We start from the raw sequence: 26327 nt of genomic DNA, 5'->3' as shown, positions 1-26327 counted from the left end.
TGGGTGGCTCAGTCGGTTAAGCATCCGACTTCAGCTGAGCTCATGATCTCACCGTTGGTGAGTTCAAGCCAGGCTCTGTGCTGACAGCTCAGAGCCTGGAGCCTGTTTCGGATTCTGTGTCTCCCTTTCTCTATGCCCCTCCCTCACTCTCCCTCTCTCAAAAATAAACATTTAAAAAATAAAAAATAACATTTCCCTCACCATCAGTGGCAAAGTTCATGAGAACCCAGGGCTGTCTCTGTGAGATTACATTCTTGAGAACAGATAACCATGTCTTGTTCAAACTTAAGAGACCCACCCCCCACAATTCCTAGTATGGCATCTGGCCCACAGTGGGCACTAAACATCATTGACGAAGCTACCCTCTGTGCTTAAGTAGGTGTATGTGTGTAGGTGGTGGCTCTATGAATTCTCTCAAGCATAGGAAAAATACATACTGAATTGCAAAGTTCCCAGCTGCTTTTTCAAATCTTAACATTTTACCATTTCTAGACCACCACCTTGCCTTTCGTCTCCAGAATTTTGTGAAATACCTGTTTACCTCCTTTCCTCACCACCCGGAATTTGGTGTTTTTCACTCATACATGTTGTCACACTTACTATATGTATCCATTAACTGTCTCCAGTCTTCAGCATTGAAAACCTGATAACTGTCCTATTCTGCAGCTTTCATTTTTTACTCATTGTGATTAATCCATGTGATGCTCTCATTCACTAATTTTAATACTGTGCATTAGTATTCACTTATATGAACTACCATAATTTATCTGCCCAAATGATGGCCTAACGCTATTTCCAAAGCTGTTTCTATATTGCTGACGACACTGGTGAAACATTCTTGTACATCCTTCTCATGCTCACTGTGTTAGTAATCCTCATTACTTAGGATGTGTAGTTGGCCCTTGAACAACATAGGTTTGAACTGCACAGATTTCACTTATATATGGGTTTTTTACAGTATGGTTCTGTAAATGTATTTTATGATTATCTTCACTTTTTTTTCTCTAGCTAATTTTGCTGTAAGAATACCATTTATAATATGTATGTGTTAATCAACTGTTATCAGTAAGGCTTCCGTCAACAGTAAGCCATTAGTAACGTTTTGGGGGAGTCAGAAGTAATATGTGAATTTTCAAATGCATGGAGGGTCGGCATACCTAGTCCCTGCATTGTTCAAGAGCCAACTGTATATCCTAGGATAAGCACATCTGTACTAGAAACTGCCAACATCGTTCCTCAAAATGGTTGGAAATCTTTACAAATTCAATGAGTATGAAATGATACTTCATTACATCAATTTGCATTTCCCTCAGTTACTAAAGTACTATCGTACATTTGTATTTCCTTTTTTGCAAAGTATTTATTTACATCCTTTGTTCATTTTTCTATTGGATTCTCTTTTTCTGAGTAATTTTTAGGTGTTCTTATAGATGCCAGTCCTTCCATCAGTTTTATGTTTTAATATATTTTATATTTTTATTTTAATATAATCAAATCTATCAGTCTTTTTGTGGTGCTGTTAAGTAACATTTAGGATTTTCTTTTATTCTGAGCAATATAAAGCAGCAAACAAAAAATGCTTTCTCTTCCATCCAGGTAATCCATTGACATTGAAAAAAAAAACAAAAGCAACATATCCAAGAGTTAGAAAATTCAATTACAGAAAATTATATAAGAGCAACACAACATTCCCCTCCCACAAAAAAAAAAAAAAAAAAATGGTTGACTCCTAGAAAGTTCATGTATCTTCCCAGAAGTTTCAATTCACGGAATAGCACATACACATATCCTTTAAAACTACACAAAGGAATACTATTAACATTATTTTGCGCTCTTTTGGTTTTTCCACATGATAGTGTATTGCAGACTGCTGTTCTGTCAACACATCGGATATGCCACGCACATAGTTCTTTTGGTTGGATTGAAGCCATGTGTTTTTTTGTTATTTTAAAAATACTTTTGGGGCGCCTGGGTGGCTAGTTAAGCTTCTGACTTCAGCTCAGGTCATGATTTCATGGTTCATGAGTTCGAGCCCCGCAGTGGGGCTCTCTGCTGACATCTCAGAGCCTGGAGCCTGCTTCAGATTCCCTCCCCCTCCCACTCCCCCTCCCCCTCTCCCCCTCCCCCTCTCCTCCTCCCCCTCTCCCTCTCTCTCTCCCCCTCCCCAACTCACACACTCTCTCAAAAATAACTAAACATTAAAAATAAAAATACTTTTGATTGATATGGCTTAATTGCTCCTGTAAGTGCTTGTGTTTCTGAGAGAGCACTATTTAGTTGATTTAAAAATAGAAAGGTAGCAATTATGGTCATGACCTCTCCTTTTTGGATAGCTAGTGCATTTGTAGAACCAGGTATTGCCACCTAGCTTCTCTCCCATTTTACCTTGGGGGCTGGAGATGCACTAGGGGTCCAAATGGCCCCAAATTATTGTTCTGAGAAAACTGGAAGAAAAAATTAAAACTAGCTTCTACCAAAGCTCTGGAAATAGGCTTTTAACTGTTTCAGTTTAGCCTTAGCCTTCCAGGAACAAAATCTATCACCTTGAGCAATCACACTAAGAAAATGGACAAGTAGTGTGATAATGTAGGAGAGCTAATAATTCTCTAAAAAGTTTTTTCCATCATTAGTTTTCTTCTCATATATGAGGTATATACACGAATGAGATGGCATTTTTATGCCCGCCTACATGAAAAAGTAAAGCCGTTTTAACATAAAATAATGGGGGCACCTGGATGGCTCAGTCAGTTAAGCATCTGACTCTTGGTTTTGGCTCAGGTCATACCTCATAGCTTCATGAGTTCAAGCCTTGCATCAGGCTCTGTGCTAGCAGCGTGAAGCCTGCTTTGGAGTCTCCCTCTGCCCCTCCCTGACTTACTCTGTCTCTGTCTCTCTCAAATTAACAACAAAACCTTAAAAATGATTGCTTTATTTTTAAAAAATAAAATATCAAAACAATGTAACTCCAACTTTTGTAGCTGGCCAATGAGGGAGTTAAGTTTATATGATCCTTACTATAAAGATTCTTGGATCATGGGACTATAAAGCCTTTTCAAGATCCTTTTAATATATCCTCTTGGATGGCATCTAGGATGTTGTGTATAATGCTTTTGTTTTTGGAAGACATAGCATATACAGTTTTTGGAAGAAAGTATAGATAAAACAGGGGTAAAAGCTACTCACTATATGCACATCAGCAAGCCTATCCTGGTTGTCCAAAATTAGGAGGTCTACCACCTGAAAAGTATTGTTGGGAATTTTTTTTAAGTATCTTTAAACTGCTTTCTTGGACAGATACATAATTTTAACACACAATGGCTAACCCACTATATACTTCATGAAAGTTAGTAAAATGTATTTTTAACTTAAGTACCTAAAATTTTACAGTATTAGGAACTAATTTTAAGCAACTTTTTACTGAAAATTTTTCCTGTACCTAGTTAGCACTTTTCAAATCTTGCTTGCATATTGTGCTATTCTGTTTAACCTGACTGATGTTCACTGGAGTAAGACAGTCCATTTGCAGACATGTCTGGGAACAAGTTCTTTATTACATGCTGAGAACTAACATATAAAGTAGGAACCTAGGGAATGATGAGGTTTGGGGGGACGGAGACAGGGAAAAACCGCATTACATCCCAAACTGTCACAGTGAACCATTCATGTGTGTACAACTTACATCAAACAAAAAACACTCCAAAAAATATACATAATGCTATTTCTTTCCATTTATCCCATTTGAATGCAAACTTATAGTCAAAACGTGTTTTGATTTGGAAAAGAGGGAACATGTTTCCCATGCACAGAATGCTTCAGAACATTTTCTGCCTGGCTACCAATCTGCCAATTAGGCTGGTGATCAAAGTCCTGAAGTAACTGACAATTCTTTGGGCCTAGAGACACTGTGTGACCCAGGAAAAAAAACAAAATAACTGTAGATTGAGCCAATTTTGTTTCAATACACATGCCAGATTGGATTGTCAGCAAATACCCTTTAGAAAAAAGTATACCACAAACACATTTGGAGAACATTTTATTATATTTAAAGAGATATTTAGATAATAAATGCATAGAACTAAGGGAATCATGTCTTTAAAGAAACAACTACAAAGTGAACAGGGCCATACAAAGTCCTCCATTATACAAATTTCTTTTGGTGGAACTTTATGGGCACTAAGTAGGTGGGATGGTTTTTAAAATGTAACTGATTTTTATCAAAGTGGACATCATATCAGAATTCTTGTGATGAGATAAATTTGCACAAGCCCCTTTCAAGAAAGGAGTGCTAGTCAACTACCTCCAGTTTAAAAATGGACTGAAGCTGGATATATTAAACCAGGATATATTAAGCAACATAAACAGTGAAAATGTGCTTTAAAGTATCTATTGCTCTTTCTCTAACATAGATCTTCAGACTAAAAGTTCTTATCCGTGGCTATTTTGTTTCCTCAGAATCAGATTGACTAATAAAGTTGTAAAAATTCCAGCCTGAATTTTCCGTTGACCCCTGACCCAACTACTGAAATAAATTTGCTTTATAGTCACATTATATACAGAATAAAATAGTTGCTAATAGTATCATTCCACAAATAGGTCTCTCCACAGATAAGTATAGGGATTTGTCCTAGTCTTGCAACCAAATAAACTGGAGAAATCAGAGCCCTGGGGTCCTGTTGGTCCTGAGCTCTTCTCATGACACGAAAATACAAATGTACCTACAAGTTTTGGAAAAGTATTAGCACGTTTGTTCTTGAGGGTGAGGTGAGGAGGCCGAGGTAACATGAAAAGGGGTAAGCACCCAGGAGATGTAAGCGATGCCTCTACTAAAAGTTTTACAATGGTAAAAACGTTCTAGACATCAGTAAAAAATAATTACCAGAAGACTTTGAGCCGTAACAAACGTATCACTGATACCTTTCCAGGAAGCCTTCTTCACTGCTCCACTGGACTTATTGGCACAGTTTGCTAAGACCCCAGCGTTGACACATTTTGTAATATAACCACAGAATCGCCATAGACCGACAGCTGTGTTTTTGCTCCTCCACAGTCCCCAAAATGATGAGAGGCAGCCAAGGCCACCTTATTTCCTGCTTTCTTTTTCTCAAAATAACCAAATACAAAGCACTATTTTTCTTTTTCATACTTAGCACCAAAAGGAAGAAGAGGTAAAGGAGAGGCTGCCACCAGAGGCTGCTTGCTCCTCAGGGTTCAAACATGGGGGAGCCTGTGCTAAGCTAACCTTTCCTTGGGTGTTCATTTTTAAAATGAAACAACACATTAATAACTTTTAGGATATTAGCATAATGTAGCCTACATTGTGAAACAATCTGTTGCTAAGACAATAATGCCCAGATGTTTTTCTCTACTGGAAAATGGGCCACACATCTACATTACAAAGTGGTATCATGTGCTCCTCTTATAGCTCCAGAGTTTGGTAGAGGTCAAACACCAAATGTAGACAGAATCTTACCACACTATCTCAAACCTTTCCAATACTTCTAACTCCCAGATCACTATCCTTCCCATTCCTCTTACTGTACCTTTTGCCCCCAAGATGCACTGTATTGTCAAAAAGGAGCTCACAGTTTACGAAATTTAGGATACAGTAGGAATAAAATTACTTCAAGTAACAAACCAATAATCTGTACTCCCTTAGTGAGACAGGTTTCAAGAATCACAAATTTTGCACTTAAGTTCACTGTTGGTAGTGATTTTGATACAGTAATTCTAAATTTTACATGTCTTACAGAATCCAGCAAATAAATATTAATGCTGTTCAGAACCAAAGTTCTCACCATGGGATAAAGCAGATATAAATATGAAACAGAAAAAGATGAGAAAGATTAATGTTAGATTTGAAAGTATCAGAACGAATTCATGATTTATAAAAAGTACATTTTCTGGCTCTGTTCCCTGAAAGTGCCTGGCAACAAGGACACCCAGTAGCACCCAGATCCTCATTTCCAAATACCATTCCCCATGAAAGGGAACGAGGGCTCCTTGGAGAAACAGCCTGTCCCAGTGTGAGACAGGAAAGTTGTACGATAAACTTACAACATCTTGCTACAGCAAAAAGAAAGCGCTCAAAGACTGATAGGCGCAGGTCAAAATGACACATGAATAAGCTTAAAGGTGCTTCTGCTGGCCAAATTTGGGACAATTACAGTAATTAAATAGAATTTTTAAGAATTGATGAGCCCACATTGACAACACTCAACGACCGTGGGTAAAAGGAGGGGGGAAAATGCTTCTTTGTAAAAGGGTGCCAGCTAATAAAATGTAAATGGAATGCTAGATTTCAGTCTCAATTTGCAGCCACCAATGTAATAAAATAATGGATTCTGGCAAGGATTATCAGTGCACATTAATTCCATTGAGTGAAAAGAATATCCAAATGGTCTTCAAGTATCTCCTCCCAGATTATTTGCTTCAGAAAAGAATATTCTTAAAATGGAAAGATCTGACAAAGCAAGTGATCAAACTTATATTGGCAATAATGTGACAGTAACATTGTGTCTCCTGATGTGATGTGACACAACGAATGAGACATACCACATACCATCAGTAGAGTCTTCTGCCAAAATATTTATCTTGAAATTTCTCATGAGAAACTCCCAGAGAAATACAGAAATTTATAAGCTAACTGGCCTGCTTTATTAAGTGTCAATTTCATAAAGCACCAAAAAAGGTAGGATTGTTCTAGAGTAAAGAAGACTACAGATACAGGACAACCAAATGCATGGGTCTAGATCCTGGATTTAGAAAAGAGAGAAGCTTTAAAGAACATTTGGAAAAAAATTGAGACTCACATTTGAGTATATACTATACATTAGATAATTCTGTATCAATGTTAAATTCCTTGGGTGTGGTACTATGATCAGTAAGAAATGTCCTTACGTCTTAACAGACAAGCTGCAATAATAATGTGAAGTATGATGCCATTTGTTTCAAAAGGAAGGTGCTTAAGAGAGATGTGGCAAAGTAATGATCACTGAATATAGATAAAGGGTATATGATCATTTCCTTGTACTATACTTTCAACTTTTTTGTAAATCTGAAAATTTTCAAAATGCAAAGTTGGAAGTAAAAAAAAATTTTTTTTTTTTTTTTTTGAAAAAAACAGCTTACAGATACCATGAGGGTGCATTCTGGAGGCCTTAGCAAAAAGTAGTAAAGCACCATGACTGCAATCTTAACCAAACACAAAGAAAAAAATAGTAGTTATAGGACAAAAGAATCAAGGTAAGATGACGAATTCCTCAACCTCCTATTAAATTTCGACCCGTGGCAAGTGGTATTAAAGTGTCAGTGAATGGGTCCTAATGTACCTTAATCCACTACATCAGCAAAAGACATAAAATTTAAAGGCAAATGTTTCCCTGTGTCTAAATTATAATTCCAAGGGGGCTGGAGGACTGGCAGGAAAAACTATATGTATTACTTTAAAAGCTCACACAAGGGGTGCCTGGGTGGCTCAATCGGTTTGGCATCTGACTTCGGCTCAGGTCATGATCTCACAGCTCAGGAGTTCGAGCCCCGCATCGGGTTCTGTGCTGACAGCTCAGAGCCTGGAGCCTGCTTTGGATTCTGTGTCTCCCTCTCTCTGCTCTTCCCCAGCTCATGCTCTCTCTCAAAAATAAACATTAAAAAAATTAAGTTGACACAAAAAATAAAAAGTTAATACACTCTGAAAAGTTGGCAGAATAATGAAACGTGAAGCTTTCTCATCTAATAAACATTTTAAATTAGATATATACAATTAGACTAGAGCCCATACTGTTTTGAAATCTACCAAACCAAAAAAAGCATCATCACCAATGTTAACCTTTTTACAAAAAAATTATCCTATCAAGATATTTTTTCCTTGAGCTTATATTCTAATGATCAAAGAAGCCCACACTGTTAATTCCACCATCAGTACCTAAAATGATTCCCTAAATATTCAGCATTCTGTCTTGAAAGCTCTCAAAACTATGGTTGCATCTCAAATACTGCTGATAGGCTCTGGTGAACTAAACACAGTACTGGAATTATGTAGTCGTTAAACTCGAAAAACTCTTCACTCAAATGGTCATGAGTTTATTTCAGATTATGAAATCAGCCACCCTACTCCCGCCACTTCCCTCTGAAACCCCAAACAAATGCAGCAAAGTTAATAACTACACGGTGGGGGGGGGGGGGGAGGGGATAATCGTTCAAACTTTTAATCTCCCTTTACACATTATATTAACATTCATATTGCAAGGCATTCCATTCACAAATATTACAGTTTGATAAAAAATTTCACACACATACCCCCAAAAGTCTATACCAGATTCAGTCACTTCACTAAATCATTAAAATAATAAAAGTAATGAAAACATTATCATAATTCTTTTAAAGCAATAAAGGTCTGAGGCACTCTGGGAAAGATGTTCTCATATAACATGTCAGTGGTATCAAATTATCTTACAAGAAAGTTACCAGATACCCAGTAATCAAGTATACTCCAATGACAACGACTTTGATCTGATACGTGTTCCCTGGATACACTTCCATTTGGACTGAACTACTGAAAGGAACAAAGATATTGGGCAGCTGGGGTCATTTCTAATGAGGTTCCCAACCATGTCAAGGTAAAGTGTGTTTTCAACACACCACGGACAGCTGCATCTCTACTGCAAGGGAACAGTACAATCTTCAAAGAAGTTCCTTTCTCATCACTACCAGGTTTACTAAATGTCAGAAGCTAACAGCCCACCTGACTTACTCTGCTCACTGCCAAAGAGATTTCAGAACTGTCTCTTCCCATCAACCTCCACAGTGCAACCGTTCACCCTTCTCTGAATATCTCCAAGGTTTGCCCTTGAAATAAAATAGAGGGGAAGAAAGGGAGCTTTTTCCCTCCCATTTCGACCAGAAAGAGGTCTGAAAGAGCAATGTATCACAAAACGCTCATGCTCTGAAACAGCCAGCTATGATATGAAGCATGGCTATTTTTGCCAGAAACTAGATGTTTTTAAAATGTGACAACCCTTTTCCAAAGTGAATTTTGCCACAACCATTCACTGACAGAGTCCACACTGGAGAGGAAGTCTCACTGACCGAGTGCTTCCTTACACACAATTACAAGGGTAAATAAGTAGCATGGGGAAGGAGGGAGGCCAAATTCCAAACTGGGAAATAAATCACTGCAAACAATGGGTCCATTTATGACAGCATATAGCACTGTCAGGGCAGAATTAACACAAACCCAGGTCATATAGTGTTCAGGAATTACATACATGGAATTTAAAATGTATACATATATATTTCCGTACATATATAATAAAAAAAATCTGGAACAACATATGTTGCTAAAGTTTCAAGGATTCTCATCTTCCACATTCACCTGAAGAGCAGCTGGCTCTTGCTGGCCCAGTTGTGGCAGTGATAAAAGCAACTAGAAGCAGGTTTACATAAAAAGTGCTCAAAGGCCAAGTGAGAAAACAGGGGTGCAGAGATTTCTGGAGGGAGAGGGGAATACTAAAAAGAGTTGAGAATGTTTCTTTTATTCTTCTCAGCTTTTTCAGACCCAAGTCAAGTTCTTGAGGACACACATCCAATGCTGTAGTCTTCCTTATCTATAGTCAAAACAAAACACGTAATAAAAATCTCCTCTTCCATTCTGTACTCTCAATAAAATGCATGGTACAGCCAGAAGGTATTACTGAGATGTGCCATCTCAGGAGAAATTAAAATTGGGACATGAAGTGAGGCCGCGTGCTATCAAGTCGCCGGGTCAGGATTTCACAGCCAGTGTCCGTGACCAGCAGGGTGTGCTCAAACTGAGCAGACCGCTTTCCGTCTCTCGTCACGGCGGTCCAACCATCTGGCCAGGTTTCATCCTGCCATCCACCTTAAACAAACAAACAAAAACAATTTCTTAATTCTATCGCTCAGTTTTCTAAACAAACTCTCTAGATAAGTGTATTTGCATATACTCCTATATCCTTGGATATTACAGAAGCCAATTAGAAAATTCACTATTAAGACCCCAATTTACAAATGGTAGGCAGCTACATTCAAAAGAATGAAACTGGAAAAAAAAAGAACGAAACTGCACTACTTGCTTACATAGTAAGCAAAATACACAACACACAAAAATAAACTCAAAATTAAAGACTTGGAATTCCATGGATCTCCTTAAAGAAAACAGGCAGTAATCTCTTGGACATCAGCCTCACCAACATATTTATGAATCTGTCTCCCGAGGCAAGGAAAACAAAAGCGAAAATAAACTATCGGGACTACATCAAAAATAAAAAGCATTTGCACAGCAAAAGACACGATCAACAAAACAGAAGGCAACCTACCGAATGCAAAAAGATATCTGCAAATGATAGATCTGATAAGGGGTTAATATCCAAATACATAAAGAATTTATATATACCTCAACACCAAAAACAAAAACAAAGAATCCAATTAAAAATGAGGAGAGGACCTGAACATTTTTCCAAAGCAGACATCAGACAGCTAACAGACACATGAAAAGATACTCAACATCACTAATAATCAGGGAGCTACAAATCAAAACTACAATGAGATTATCACCTCACAACAGGCAATAACATGTGTTGGTTGGTGAGGAAGTAGAGAAAAAGGGAACCCTTGTGGACTGCTAGTGTAAACTGGTGCGGCCACTGTGAGAAAAATTAAAAATAGAATTACCACACAATCCAGTATTTCCATTACTAGGAACTTACCCAAAGAAAACAAAAACACTCCTTCAAAAAGATATATGCACCCCTATGTTTACTGCAGCATTATGCAGAGTAGCCAAGATATGGAAGCAACTCTCAAGCGTCGTCCACTGATAGATGAATGGATGAAGAAGATATGGCATGCACACACAACAAAGTATTACACAGCCATGAAAAAGGGTGAGATCATGCCATTTGCGACAACATGGATGGACCTAGAGGGTATTATGCTAAGTGAAATAAGTTAGACAGAAAAAGACAAATACTCTTATGATTTCACTTACATGTAGAACTTAAAAAACAAAACCAATGAACAATCAAACAGACTCTTAAATTTTTTTTTTTAACATTTATTTATTTTTGAGACAGAGACAGACAGCGAGCAGGGGAGGGGCAGAGAGAGAGGAAGATACATCTGAAACAGGCTCCAGGCTGCTCTGAGCTGTTAGCACAGAGCCTCATGCGGGGCTGGAACTCACGAACTGTGAGATCATGACTTGAGTCAAAGTCGGATGCTTAATTGACTGAGCCACCCAGGTACCCCTGCGAAAGACTCTTAAATAGAACAAACAAATGGTTGCCAGAAGGGAGGTATATGGGGCGGGGTGGTGGGGCGTGAAATTAGGGAATTAAGAGGTACAAACTTCCAGTTATAAAACAAAGAAATCACGGAAATGAAAAGTAGAGCATAGAGAATATAGTCAATAAAATTGAGAGGTGGTGACTACAGTTATCACGATAAGCACCGGGTAATACATAGTACTGTCAAATCAGTATATTTAATCTATACCTAGAACTAATACAATATTGTACATCAATTATACCTCAGTAATAACAATAATAATAATACTCCTATTTATACTTCAACTGTTTTAGTTTTTCCTCCAACTTCATTTTGGTTTTTAGTTCAATGAAGTAATGATGATATTTTAAATTTCCTTGGGTGTGTTACAACTTCACATTTTTTATGCCTCCCAAATACCAAATCAAGATGGTACTTCCAAAATAAAGGCACTGGGTTTCATTTTAGAAAACATATTGATACAGCTCATTATAGAACTATGAGTTAAAAACTGAATTAATAAATTTAGCTCTTTCCTGGTACAACTCTGGCATAAACTACAGCCAATGTATATTGTAAAGGAAATCATCTTTTTACACTTTTATTACAGCATTTTTTTTAATGTTTATTTATTTTTAAGAGAGAGACAGAGAGAGAGAAAGAATGCAAGCAGGGAAGGGGCAGAGACAGAGAGGAAGAGAATCCCAAGCAGGCTCTTCTCTGTCAGGACAGAGCCTAACATGGGACTCGATGTCACGAACCATGACCTGAGCCAAAATCAAGAGTCAGACGCTTAACCGAGTGAGCCACCCGGGCGCCCCTATAGCATTTAATTTCTAATATGATTTTTAAATGGCAGGCACACAGATGGTGACAAGAGATTCTACTCTGAAATTTTTGACCACACCCCTCTAGTAACCAGAAAAAAAAGGGGCTAAGAGAAAGAAATAGGATTGGTGAGAGAATTTTAAAAAATTAGAATGAGGCAAAATAGATAGGGAGGGGCTAAAAGAGAAAGGAAAGAAAGGGACAGTGAAAAAAGCCCCAGGACAATGAAAGAAACCACTCAAGAGAAAGAGAGGAGGGGAGGCAGAGGTAAAATGAGAAAGTTATGCAATTCTGGATACTACTATAGAAGTGTGTTTATAGAGACTTTCTTGTCTCCAAATTAGATGTCAAAAAAATCAATACAGCCTTCATTTTGAGTAATCTTTACCAAAGATTAGGTCTCAATGACTCACACAAATCCTAGAACACATATAAAATGCAGTGAAGTAACCTACTTTTACAATACTAAATCCCAGCCTAAAAAGAAAATATGAGGTAGCTTAAAGAAAGTTAATTCATGCTTTGTCAAACATGTAAAGATGACTATAACTGGGTATTTTCTGATGTAATGAACAACCTTTTCACAACTGGATTAAAGACATAATACTTATCTAACTTTACTGCGAACTGCTTACAAAAGGTTCTTTACCAATGTCAAGTCAAACATATCTGGATCCTATTCGGAGAAAATTCAAATTCTTCTTTGGATTTGAAACTTTCCACTCCAGAGCTAGGATTTAGCCTACCTGAGTTACACTAAAGTATGTATGCTATAATATGATGATTATCTGAACAGACTCTATGAAAAGTTATTTGCTTATTCTTGGAAATACCACACTGTGTCTTACCAACTAGGTGCCAGTTAATGAAAACAGGTATGTAACCAAAACTACTTTCTTCTCAGTGTCTTGCTTTTCTCTGCTAATATACCTCCCGCCCTCAGACTGGTTCCACAGGATCAGAACTTAATTCTTATTCCATGACAACGACAAAAACAGTACCTTGCATGTTTACAGCCCTTAAAAGGACACAAGGTATTTTGTGCTAATGTAAGTCGTCTCAATTCTTAATAGCTGCCCTGGGGAGCTGGCAGGTTAAAGACTGTAATTCCACTTTACAGAAAAGGCAACAAAGGATCAGGTTATAAGAAGGCAGCCTGTAGGCTGAATTTAGTGACTCACTTCTAAGGAAGGCAATCTGACAGAAGTAATGGGATGTCACTGCCAAGATCAGGTTATAAAAAAGACCGGAAGAATCCAGAGAGGAGGTATCCTTTAATGTAGGCCCCAGGACACACCAGCCCCACTACTACAGCCTCACTGCGTCCCCTAATCCCAACAGAGGACTGGCTGAGAAGAAAGGTGAAGAGAACATCCGACCATCTGAGCGACAAGCTCTAATCATGACACTGGGTCTTTATCAATGCTATGAGCCTGCCACGGGGAACAGCGACAGTGAGGACATAAAACTGCCAGCGTTAAGTATGTCTGTGCTGTGCTTTGTCCACAAGAGCTAAATAATGCCACCTGATGACCTGAGCGCAGACCCTGAGCAGGCAGAACAGCTCATGAGTTTGGTCCAAGTCAGCTGCCACGTAACTAGCTAGATGACTTCAGAAGAGTTACTTACCTGCTTCAAGGATCAGTTTGCTCTTCTGTATGATGGGGATAGCACCTACCTCGTGAGTTGTGGAGAAGCAAATCATATACCCGTGTCTGCCTCGAAGTGAGTGGCTCTACTTTTTCCCTCCCCCTAGACACCCATCAAAAAGCTACACAGGCTTGATGGAGGCTTCTGTTATTACAACACACCCTTTGACAGAATCTTTTATGGAAAGGGACCGGGATTCAAGTACTTCAGCATCTACTGACAGCAGAATTACCAGACAGAAAGCACTGCTTTCTTGCCAGCCCTTACAGTTTTCAGTTCTCTACATGATACTGAATTGAGCTTGAGATGCGACTGGGAGTGGAAATGAACCAAAAAGAAAATAAACAGAGCAGACTACTGATCTGATCATGAGTGACCAAAAGTAAATTAAAATTCAAGAACATTATAGCATCCTTTTTTCTCACCTTCACAAATCATTGGCTCAATTGTAAATACATGGCCAGCCTTCATCACTCCAACTGCTTTATTTTCTGAAATTAAAGAAAAAAAAAATTCTCAAAACCCAGCTAAAAACCAGCAGCATACTGTTGAACAGCTCCCTTGTCAGAGTACACAACTTGCATTCCTATCAGTGATTCTTAAATTCCTCTCTCCTTTCCCAATTCCCCCTTCTTAAAAGGGATCATTCAACAAACAGGTATTTTGCAGATATCCACCTGCTGTGGGGCAGATACTATCCTAGGCATATTTTATTCTGCTTCTATCTTCTCTAGGAAAACACAGAGATGTCTGCAAAGTGATTTCAGATGAAGTTATCACTTCTATGAAATGAAAAGTACCACCATTTATGTTACACCAGGAGTAGAGTTGAAATCATGCAACCAAGCAAAGTTCCATTACTCACCCAGATATTTAAAGGAAAACAACAGATGTTCCAGATTACGCCGGAAGCCTCGCACCTTTTGGGCGGGTGTATGGCTGTGGGGTGAGGGGGGAGCAGGCACACAGCCCACAGAAACAATGGCACGATTCTCATGAGGCTTTTATGTTGCCTTCTTTTTCTTATCTTCAAAAAGGAACAAAGCCTCTATGTATGAACCTACTTTTTTTTAATGATAAAACTATCCCTTTTTATCTGAAAACAGAAATTCCATTTTCTCCCCCAAATACTTTTTTAGCTTTTTGTTCACTAATACGAGAGTATTTTTCAGGACCATCATGAAAGACACAACGATGAGTTCAAGTATTCAAACTGGTCATCCTCCAAAAAAGGCCAAAAGGTAAAAACAGGAATGGACATTTTTAGATAATCTCAGACAAAAATGGAGAATCAGTTTAAAGTTCCAATTAAAAAAAAAAAAAAAACTGATGTGAGTGTCAGTAAACAAATGACTGCATTTGCTCTGCTTAACCACCAGATGGCAACAGCACTGGCTTTCAGGGTTTCTTGGTAAGGCTGGTCTTGGAGATGGTGGCTTTGGTAATGAATGACACGTGTCCAGAGGCAACGCCATCTAGATGTGATCTAATCTCACCTGCACATTTATATTCCTACACATCCTTCCTTGTGAAAAGCCATCATGCTGCTTTTCACTCTCTTACGTATTGCCAAAATACACGCACTGCAGATTCCAAATCTGAACTTTCTAAATCATCCTAAAATCTGAGAGGCAAAAAACAATGACTTACTATTTCTAAGAACTTTCTTTCCTAATGACCTGCAACTTACTACATATAAAGAATTGGTCATATTCCCCTGGGGATATGTATTTTTTTTTTACTGTCAAAAGGGTAGCAGTGTGATGTCACAGAAAGAAAAAGGATAAAGGAATCTGGAACTGAGCTGTCCCACTGCTGCAGCACTGGAAGCATGTAGCCTCCGAGAGCACTTGCCAAGTGGCTAGTCAGAATGATATCAACTGTTCAGTGTAAAATATATGCCGATTTCAAAGATGAAATATATATCTCAATCATTTTTACATTGATTAAATGCTGAAATGCTAACTTTGTGAATGCAATGCATTATTACATAAAATATATCATTCAAGTTAATTCCACCTATTTTTTTTTTACTGACCACTAGAAATTTTTAAATTACATAGGCACCTCGCAAGATATTACTATTGGACAGTGATGAAACAGAGACTCAAAGTTCCACTCCTTTCTTCTGTCACTGACTCATTATTCTAGAAGTTACCACTCCTACTCAACTTGACTCATGGTTTCAGTTTCTCCATGTACCTCACTCAGCAAACATACATTATCTGATTGACTACACGACTGCAGACAGTATGCTAAGTACTTTTGTAAAAAGCTGTACCTGCTCTACCATCTACCTCACAGATTATTTAACATACATTCCAAACGTAGGGTATTATTATCATTACCTCTCAGCCCTAATGACTTAAATAAAAGGAAATCAATTCTAACAAGGACTTCTCTAACATAGAAGGCATGGAGGAAGTTACACAACAGTTTCCTAGTTCCACCTTCAGCTGGTTAGGAATATGGAGTTACAAGCCAAAGCAGGGATCATTTACACATTTCAAAAGGTCTCAGCTGCACAAAGACTCAGCAGTTTCCTTTTACACTTCCCTAAAGTGATCACAACATATTTTAATATATATAAACCTGACTGAAACTGGATTTTCCATAAATGTATCAAACATATGAAATCAAGTATACCTGGCCCTTGCTTCTTTTTTCAGAACTGTTTTTTATTTCTAATTAAATGGTTTTATGTATTTTACGGACACGATCATCACTGACCCATGTCCCCTTCTCCCATAAATTCTAGCTTCTTCCATCTCTTTATATAATCCGTATCTAAACCTGAGTCTGTCATTTGTCAATTCAGTAAGTAAAGGGAATTTTTTCACCCCCCCCCCGCACACACTCTTTTTACACAAACATACACACACTCATGTATCCTTGTAATCAGAGTAGCCACTTCCATTCTGTTAATGGAATGCACATCAGATTACAGGGCTTACCAGGAAGGAATTAAGTTGGCTACTTATTTTCTGTTGCTAATTTTTATTTCAAGCACAATTCACAGCTTATATAAAGAAAACTTCGTGGTCTGCTAATAAATGTTTGCTGATAGGTACCAAATGCTGTGCTCCAAACTACTTCTCCAGCTTCTCCCATTGAGAGGTTTCTCACTCCTTTCCCTTTTCTTCACAACTACTGACATCTAGAATCTTACCACCTCACACCTCGACTACGGCAACAAGTGTGCATCAGGCTGCCTAGACTAGCTCACACCTGCAATACACTCTAGACAACACTGCCAAATTTGTCTTCCCAAAATAGCAACTTCACCTTGTCATTCTTCTGCATGAAAATGTTTCCGATAATCCCAGCAAATAAAGTCAAATATCCTTGGTCTGGCACTGCCTCCTGCTGTATTATTAATATATAGTACTCAGCCCTAGCTCATCATGTCTCTGTTCGCTCTCAACTTGAAACATCTATTCATGCTTCCTCTCCACCTGGAATTTCTTCCTCATCTCCACCAAGCCAAAATTTCAACCATTCTTTTTTTCTCCCACAGGAACTACACCAAACTGCTTCGGTCCTTACCAGGCGGCACAAAGTATGGGAATCAAGATTGCCTCTAGAAGGACAAAACCCAGGTACCACTCCTAGTCTTGGTATTTATTTACTAGTCTGTGTGAACCTGAGTAAATGAAGTACTTTTCTAAGCACAGAATCTGCATTTATTTATTTTGTTTATTTATTTATTTAGCAGAATCTGCTCTTTAAAATAGGGCTAAGAAATTATACAGAGTTGTGATGATCAAATGAAATAATGTATATCCATCATTATCATCATCATCATCATCATCCTAAAAGTTAACACTAATTGTTTTCCATGTACTATCTCACTTAATCCTAGTAACAATTCTAGGGTAGGTGCCACTCCCTACTATTGTTCAAGATGAGAAAACTTAAGCACAAGACATTATGTGAAAGTGCCTACACAGCAATAACTCACATATATTTGTTAAATTCCTTCTCAGGTCGCTTACTGTGGACAGCTTTCATTTCTAGCACTAAATAAACAGACTTATTCTTGCATGCCTTATCTCTCCAAGAGAAAAAAGTTTCTGGAAGACATTAATTGTCCCACACTTCCTTTCTTATTCTATCAGATAGCACTCAACTTAAAAAGGTACTTCATCTATCTCCTTTATTTATACCAACAAATAGTACAGTATCTGATATATACTACAAAATCAAACCAAGCCAAACCAATTTCATCTAAGGAATCAAAAAAGTGACAGCAGAGAATGCCTGATGACTCAGTCTGACTTCAGCTGAGGTCATGATCTCATGGTTCATGAGTTCAAGCCCCACATCGAACTCGCTGTGTCAGCACAGAGCCTGCTTCAGATTCTCTGTCTCCCTCTCTGTCTGCTCCTCACCCGCTCATGGGTGCACACTCTCTCCTTCTCAAAAATGAATACACATTAAAAAAAAAAAAAAGAATAGTGATAGCTGGATCCATGGCAGAGGCTGTTGACCAAAATTAGGTTACTTCTCTGAGAGTCCTCAGCTAGATTACACTTCCCAATCTCCTTTTCAGTTAGTGTAGCCATGTGACTGAATTCCCACCAATGAAAAGTAAATGTAAGTGATCTATGCCAATTTCAGGCTGGTTCATTAAAACCTCCCAAAGATACCCCTCTCCATGCTTTTCCCCCTCCTCCCAGTATCTACAGATTAGAAGAGTAACTCCCAAAGTGATCTTGAAAGGTATAGGTTGACGATGACAGAACCTGGGTCACAGAATAATTGCCGTATCACCACCACCCCAATAGTGACCAAACACATTTTGGACTGTTAGGTGAGCAAGATAACAAATGTGTATTGTGTATGAGCACATATACATTTTGAGGGTCCATTTATAACAGTTAATAGAAAAATAAATACAAAATAGTAGGTCCTGTTAAATGTTTGAATAAATATTTGTTAAATAAATGGTTAGCAAACAGCAAATCTTTGGGTAGTACTTACTGGCATAATGGGGTACATTAGGGGCTGTATGAAAAAGCTTGTGGATTCCATGCCCACAATAGCTTCGAACAACTGAAAACCCATTTGCTTGGGCATGCTTCTGAATAATGTTTCCCAATTCTCTGTATCGAACACCAGGTTTCACTGGAAGGAAAAGAGAGGACTCATGACAAAGTAATAGTAAGTGACACTTACTGCCAATTACTATCTATGTGCCTGGAACCTTTCCAAATGCTTTATATTTCTACATTACATGCCTATACATAAACATGTCCCTTAAAAAACTTTCAGATGAGGAAACCAAGGGTAACAGATACTACACTGCCAATAAATAGCAAAGTTGAGATTCAAACTAGTAGCACCTGTACTTCCTCCTTCGGTGCAGAAAGGGACACATGTGCAGTACTAAGGGGTTGAGAGACATACCTTTTGCTTTCTAAATAGACAAAAGAAAGGGGCGCCTAGGTGGCTCAGTTCGCTGGGCGTCCCAACTTCGGCTCACCACTGGTGGGTTCGAGCCCCACATCGAGCTCTGTGCTGACAGCTCAGAGCCTAGAGCCTGCTTTGGATTCTGTATCTCCCTCTCTGACCCTCCCCGGCTCATACTCTGTCTCTCTCTCTCCCAAAAATAAACATTAAAAAAAATTTTTAAATAGACAAAAGAATGGAAAACAGGCATCTCTTTCTCTCCTTCTCTAAGGTCAAGTATGCTATCCTATTAAAGCGAGCAGAAGAAGTAAAGTAGGAAAGAGCACCAGGACAAAAAGCAATGTCCAGAAAGTAACTTGGACTTATCCTTAGTTTCAGAGTGATCAAGTTCTCAAAGGATTACTTCCCCTGGGCTTCTTTCCCCATGAAAGTGATCCTCAAATTACTCACAGTTGCCTCTGAAGACAGTCCTGAGGATAGGGTATAGAAAGATACTTCTCACTATATACTTCCTGCTCTGCTTAATTTTTATGACTTTTGCCACTATAAACCAAAACAAACAAAGTGGTTCTTGTTGTTGTTATGGCTGTCCCAGCACTGAGACCCCCAAGCTGGGCGCTGCCCAGACTCCCAGAGAACCTAGTCATGGTTCTGGTGCTCCAATTCCCTACAGTCTCCTAACTCTGCCTCCCTGATTTTCAACCTGTGGTTCCAGTACAACGTATTGCCTCCAGCCAATCAAATCTCTGGGCAAATAGCTCCAGGAATTATTTCAATTAATATGTACTTGTTCTTAACTCTATGTTCCAGCTTGACTGTTTTCAGGGGTGGGAAGTTAATAATGTTGAGGAACAAGGCTGACTTGCATAATGATTTGCTTGCATTCCCATCCAAGCCTTCTTATCAGCCCCAGTCACGGGGGAGCAAAGCAAAACTTTAACCCATTTTGCACAATATACAACAACAACAAAAAATCCCTGTTCAAAAATAATGAGAATAAAAGAGAGGAGATTTCTCCCTAATTCTCAAACTAGAGGCAATTCTCATCCCAAGGATGCACTTCATAAGTACCTGGAGACGCTTTTAGTTTTCACCACTAGGAGGGCCGGTGCAAACTGGCATCTAGCGGGTAAAGACCAAGAATGTGGCTAAGCATCCTACATGCACAGGACAGGCCCTACAATAAAGAATTACCAGACTCAAAACAATTTAATGTGTAGATTGAGAAGCCCAATTCTAAAAGGATAATTTTAACAACAGTCAAGCTCTACTGCTCTACACCATGTTGAGCAGCCAAGCCAGTAGAAAATAAGGGGCAAGAATGATACATACAAAGGTATTAACAGCACTTTCCAGAGTTCTATCCTGGCTACTGTGACAAAGACTTTGGTATCTGCTGGTTTCTTGGTAAGTTCTATTCCTGTGTCTTTGTAAAACAACATTTCAGCTCTCTGGTTATTTCCATCAACTCACAGAAGAGCAAAAAGGATATAAACATCAAAGATACTACCTGGCAGAAACCCTAAAAATTGTTTTAAACTACAACTTCCAAAAATGAGAAACTAAACACTAAAGAATATTAGCTTTTACATAATCAACACAGATACTTGAAAGTATCACATTTTCATTTTTCATTCCTCTAACTTTATTAGTAAAAATGTCATCATTTTCCATGCATGTTAAAATGGACTCAAAAAAATAAAAATAACAGATCTATGTTATCAGAGATAACTATGTGTTTGTCAAAGGATGTGGTCCTGTCCAATACTTTGTTGATGATATATCAGGTTTATTGTGGGGGAAAGGAAGGTGAATACAGATAATATACTGAACAATATAGCTAAAATGTCATGGGATTCAACCTAAAAAGTTGTTTGAACTCCAACTGTCCTTTTAGTAACAGTCTGCTAACATTCGCAACAAGCCATTCTTTCTCCTCCTAAGACATACTATAAACAACAACAACAAAATCTGTATGAGCTATCTGAGTGGACAAAGACAGCCTGAGAAAAATCCTACAGAAATATACCTGTACTCAAAGATATTATTCACTACAATAGCAAGACATCTAGAAAACACCAAATTCTAGTAGGGGAATACTTGTAGAAATTTTTATAGTATGAAATATAACATATAGCCATTAAAACAAGGGGGTAGATCTATGCATGCAAGTACATATATTAATTGGGAAAAATCACAAAGACCCTACTGAGAAAACATACAAATTACAGAATATTACAAATATTATAACTCCAATTAACCTAACTAAACACATACACATAAATATATGTGGTATGTGTATGTCCATCTGTTAATGTACAGGGGAGAAAAAAAAACCTAAATGTTAAACGCAGATACCTCTGGGAAAAAAAGATATAAAAAGGAAAGAGGTAAGTATAAAGGAAGATCGTTCATTTTTCTCTCATAATCTAGCATTAATTTTTTTTAAAATGAGAACATAATATGAAAGAATTAACATGTAGGAAAAAAACTGCACTTAAGAACTACACATTTCTATACACTTATCATGTTATACATATAACATACATTCCTCCTCATTTATCGGTCAAAGAAAAGAAAGATAAATCACAGAAGAGATAAAGGATGATAAGCAATCATCTGGTCCACCTCATCAAGGGATCCCCAAATCACCCGTATACCCATCACTGCTAAAACCAATGCTAACTCAGGCAGGGTAGAGGCAAAGCTGGTAAGGGCAAGGAAAGAACTGTGGAGGGACGAGCCATCTGAAGCCCATCAACACGTAACAGCTCTAGAGGGTGCCCAGCACTGCCACTGACCTGCGTCAATGGCTTGCATCAGGCACTCGTACGTGGTCTGAACCAGTTTCCGTGCTCCCTCGTCCACATCTCCGACAAAAAACGTCTCATTCAAGTCCCCGTGGTAGCCATTGCGATAAAGAGTGATGTCCACTGCAAAACAATGTACAAATATATAGACCATATTTTTGTTTCAAAATAGAAGACATTTCTCCAACATGACAGCATCAAGCAGCTAAATGAGAAAGACAATTTCTGCATTCTCAAACTAGACACTAATGGATATACAGTTATCGCCTGAAAGACATTCCTTGTCTGTCATGCAACTAAACTCACTGTGGCGGAAAAGGATGTGGTCACGCAGCACAAGCCAGATGGTGGTCTTTTATACTTACAGTACTAATTAGATCATTTATGTCAGAAGAAATGTATTGAGGATACATTCACACAAGATCAATAAGCAATTAATAACATTAAATGGAGGACTATGCTACGTTTCGACATTAAACAGAAAATACTGCTTTCACTTACTGTCTAACGCGTTTTTTTCTCTTCCTAGTGAATCACTAAATAAAAAAACTTATGCTGTTCTACACTTATTTTTTTCAAAAACTCATTTGCTTTCACTTATTTGTGAATATTCACCCTTCCCTTTGTCAACATATTGAATACATACAGACTACTAACATACAACTGTAATACACTAAATGTATGTTAAATGAGTTTTTTTCAACCATGAATTTTGACCAACCTACAGTATCACGATATAGGTGTGTTGGCTAGCACAACACGTACATTCCTGAAAAATCTCACACATTATGTAATAAATGTGTAAAAATAAAATAACAGGTTTGTATGAAAAATAATAATTAAAAATAACAGGGTATGTATGAAAAACAGGGTTGGGCAAAAGCCATGGCCTTTGTAAACAGATACCCTAACTAAAAACTAACAACCGAACAAGAAGTGTTGGCTGTCTCCACTATCACTCCCAGTCAGCATCATAGGCAAAGCATTCCCTGCAGCCTTACCACTTGGGCTCATGCTTCCTCATCTGACAGGTAAGCGTTTGAAGGTTTCTGATTACTAATAAGACCAAGGTCATCAATATTAAAAATATCATCTAGGGATGTCTTCTTCATCGGTATTTCTTTTTATCGCAGCTCCTTCCTCTACACTTGCAGCGTCCCCAGATAGTTTAACACAGTGGCCCCTGTAGCCACTTTCTGAATTTCTTACATCAAGGAAGGCATTTCTGTAGGATTTTACCTTTTTTTCTTAAGATCTTCACATATTACTAAAATTTTTTCATTCTCTGTAAGAAAGCCTGCCCTGATCTCTTCAACACCATTAGTGGACTAAAAGAAAAGGCAGGGGGGAGGAGTGAATCCCACCTGAATCAACATTACTTCCACATTTCACTGACATCTTCCACGATTTGTCAATCACAATCATGCTGTGCCAAACATCATACTAGAAGTACTTAAAATCATAAAAAATGTTTCCACAGATTTAAGATTTCTTTAAAATTTTAAATACAAAAAAGGGATAAGTTAAAGACAGGAAGCAAGTAAAGAAAACACAAGTCACTATCAGACTCCCAAAACCTTGTTGTTGCTTTGCTCGTGGTGACAAAAGTCATGCTTACACATTTCTTACCGTTAACAATATCACCTTCTTGCAAGGGCCGTCTGTCTGGAATCCCGTGGCATATCACTTCATTCACTGAAGTACAACAAGACTTTGGGAAATTATAATAATTCAGGGGAGAGGGATAACAATTTCTTGCAATACATGCCTATAAGAAATTAAAATACAGAGAAAATAGTTTGGAATGTGCAAAAGAAAAAAAATCTATATGCAATTAACCAGATTTTAAAATTTTTTAAATGTGAAAAAAACTGTTGTACAGATGCTCCTAATGAACTTATTTAATATATCATTTTAGAAAAAGTAATAAATATTATCTTAAACAACATACATCAGACTGTAGACAAACCAATATACTGGTAAGTGCAAAAGTAAAGCAATTTCACATATTATAACTATTTCCAAGTACACACAAATGTTACTATATGAAGATTCTAGTTTGGAATTAACTACTCTTTATTAAAAATATATTATTTAAAATAAAAAGATAATATCTAAAGCAAATATTAAATGTACTTTTAATGTAATTATATCTTATAAACAGCTTATATATATCCTTATAACCAAAAATGGAATACCAGCATAATTAAGAGATGACAAAGTACTTCCTGATACATTTTAATCACTACATTCACATGGAACAACAAGGGAACCTCTAAGAAAATGGTCTGGTTTTCCTTAACAAGTCTTATTTTACTTGGATGTTTTTACACAGTGGGAGTTACAACATATATAATTTCTGTTTCCATACTACCACACAGTCTTCAGACCAATAAATACTTGCATATAATATGATTTGTGAAATATACCATAATTTTACTGGCAATTCCACTACTATTAGAAATTTAAATGAAGTTTCCTTAATTACAAAAAATATTACAACCAGTAACTATATGCCTGTCACTTTTCCCTTATTTGATGACATGCTTCTCACAGCCAGTATAAATAGTTTAGAGCACATAGCAAATTGTTTTGACTAAAAATGTCAACTCCATCATTTACAAGTTGTGTAACGTTGGACAGTTAACCTCTGCCTCAGTTTCCCTATCTATACAACAGAGAGGACAGTAGTATCTAGCTCATGGAGTTGTTGCAGACATTAAATGAGTTAGTGAAAAAGCACCTGGCCTATAGCAAGTGTGCAATATGCTACTACTGCATACTACATATTTTATAACATAGGGAAGAACTCCCCAAAATCAGAATTTATAAATTTTGAATAAAAAATTTTATAAAAGTTTTTTACTGCTCAAGAAACCTCGTCAAATTCCGTTTCAAAAAGGTCGTCCAATTTACAGTAGCACAACCATGCAAAAAGAGTACCAGCTTGGGGTGCCTGAGTGACTCAGTTGGTTAATCGTCTGACTCTTGGTTTTTGGCTCACGTCATGATCTCCTAGTCCGTGAGTGAGTTCGAGTCCTGCATCAGGCTGTCTGCTATCAGCACAGAGCCCACTTTGGATCCTCTGTCCCCCGCCTCTCCCCCGCCCCTTCCACTCAGCGCTCCCGCTCTTCTCAAAAATAAACATTTAAAAAAATTTTTACAGAGTACCAGCTTCATCTCCACAGAGACTGTGGAAATAAACGTCTTTAAAATACTTAACTAATTCAATAGGTCTTCATGATTTGCGTTTGATTACCAGAGCAGGTTTAATTCGTTTACCATATAATTTATTAACTAGTTTTGCTCTTGTCTTATGAACAAGATATTCATGTAACGCGTGCACTCATGTATGCCAGGGTTTTAAGGTCTCTCCATGAAGGATAGGCAATCTACCCCTATATCATATTTAGTACAAACATTTACCTCTTTACTGCCTTTACAAATGGTAATAATGACTATTCAATATTTTCTTTTAAAAGATTTTTAATTTTTTTTTGTACATTTATTTTTGATAGAGACAGAGCACAAGTGGGGGAGGGGGAGAGAGGAGGAGACATAGAATCCGAAGCAGGCTCCAGGCTGTCAGCACAGAGCCCGGCACGGGGCTCCAACTCACAAACCGCGAGATCATGACCTGAGCCAAAGTCGGACGCTCAACCGACTGAGCCACCCAGGTACCCCTGTTCAGTATTTTCTATATTGAAAGAAAGTAAAATTTTGCTTTCAAATTAGCCATTAGAACTTTCAGAATTTCTAATTTTTTAGAAGCCTAAAGCATCTAATAAGGTGGAAAACATTTTCAAAGCATAAAAGTCAAGTTCTTACTAAGTGTACAGCATGATCTATTTCTTCAGTAGTTACACCAGGTTTAATCATGCCAGCAGCAATGTCCAATACTTCCCTAGCAAGCTGTAAAAGAGAAACATTTAATACATTCAAGAAGAAATGAAATAGAAACAGAAATCTGTACCCTTTGTACTATCTCAGATTTTGTGAGAAATCTGTAAAATGAATTTCACCCTGAATACTATAATCTTGAATTTTCATTTTAAAGCTATTTGTATTTCTAATGTCCATCAATAAATATGTGTGTAAAAATATGTAAATAAAATCAGGCTAACCAGCTTAATAAGTAAGCATGACTGAGTTCCACGTGAAAATGCATATCCTAAGGAATCTAAACAATAATCAATCGATGGAAGTTAAGTCTTCTCACATTTCTATACTTCCTAGGTACAGCAGTCTCCTGTTATCTGCAGGGGATATGCTCCAAGACCTCCTGGATGCCTGAAACCACAGACAGTTCCGAAACCGACACATACTGTTTTTCCTATACATATA

General features: G+C 37.7%; 1 protein-coding gene across 1 annotated transcript in view; it reads right to left on the bottom strand.

Moving 5' to 3' along the window:
- Positions 1-8058: 8058 nt before the first annotated feature.
- Positions 8059-26327, bottom strand: part of METAP1 (methionyl aminopeptidase 1) — a 57972-nt gene continuing 39703 nt past the window's right edge. The window contains exons 6-11 of the mRNA XM_047091457.1: positions 25812-25895; positions 23613-23751; positions 21975-22106; positions 18745-18888; positions 14187-14252; positions 8059-9877 (exon numbers count right to left, since the gene is read on the bottom strand). Of these exons, the coding sequence (XP_046947413.1) occupies positions 9714-9877; positions 14187-14252; positions 18745-18888; positions 21975-22106; positions 23613-23751; positions 25812-25895 (729 nt within the window). The 3' untranslated portion in view covers positions 8059-9713. The remainder of the gene's footprint in view (positions 9878-14186; positions 14253-18744; positions 18889-21974; positions 22107-23612; positions 23752-25811; positions 25896-26327) is intronic.

This window comes from Lynx rufus, unplaced genomic scaffold, assembly GCF_022079265.1.
Source record: "Lynx rufus isolate CCGP_SWC_20201006 ecotype Redwood Valley unplaced genomic scaffold, mLynRuf1.p SCAF_3, whole genome shotgun sequence".
Taxonomy (NCBI): Eukaryota; Metazoa; Chordata; class Mammalia; order Carnivora; family Felidae; genus Lynx; species Lynx rufus.
Note: the sequence above shows the minus strand (reverse complement) of the source record. Positions and strands in the feature narration are given on the sequence as shown.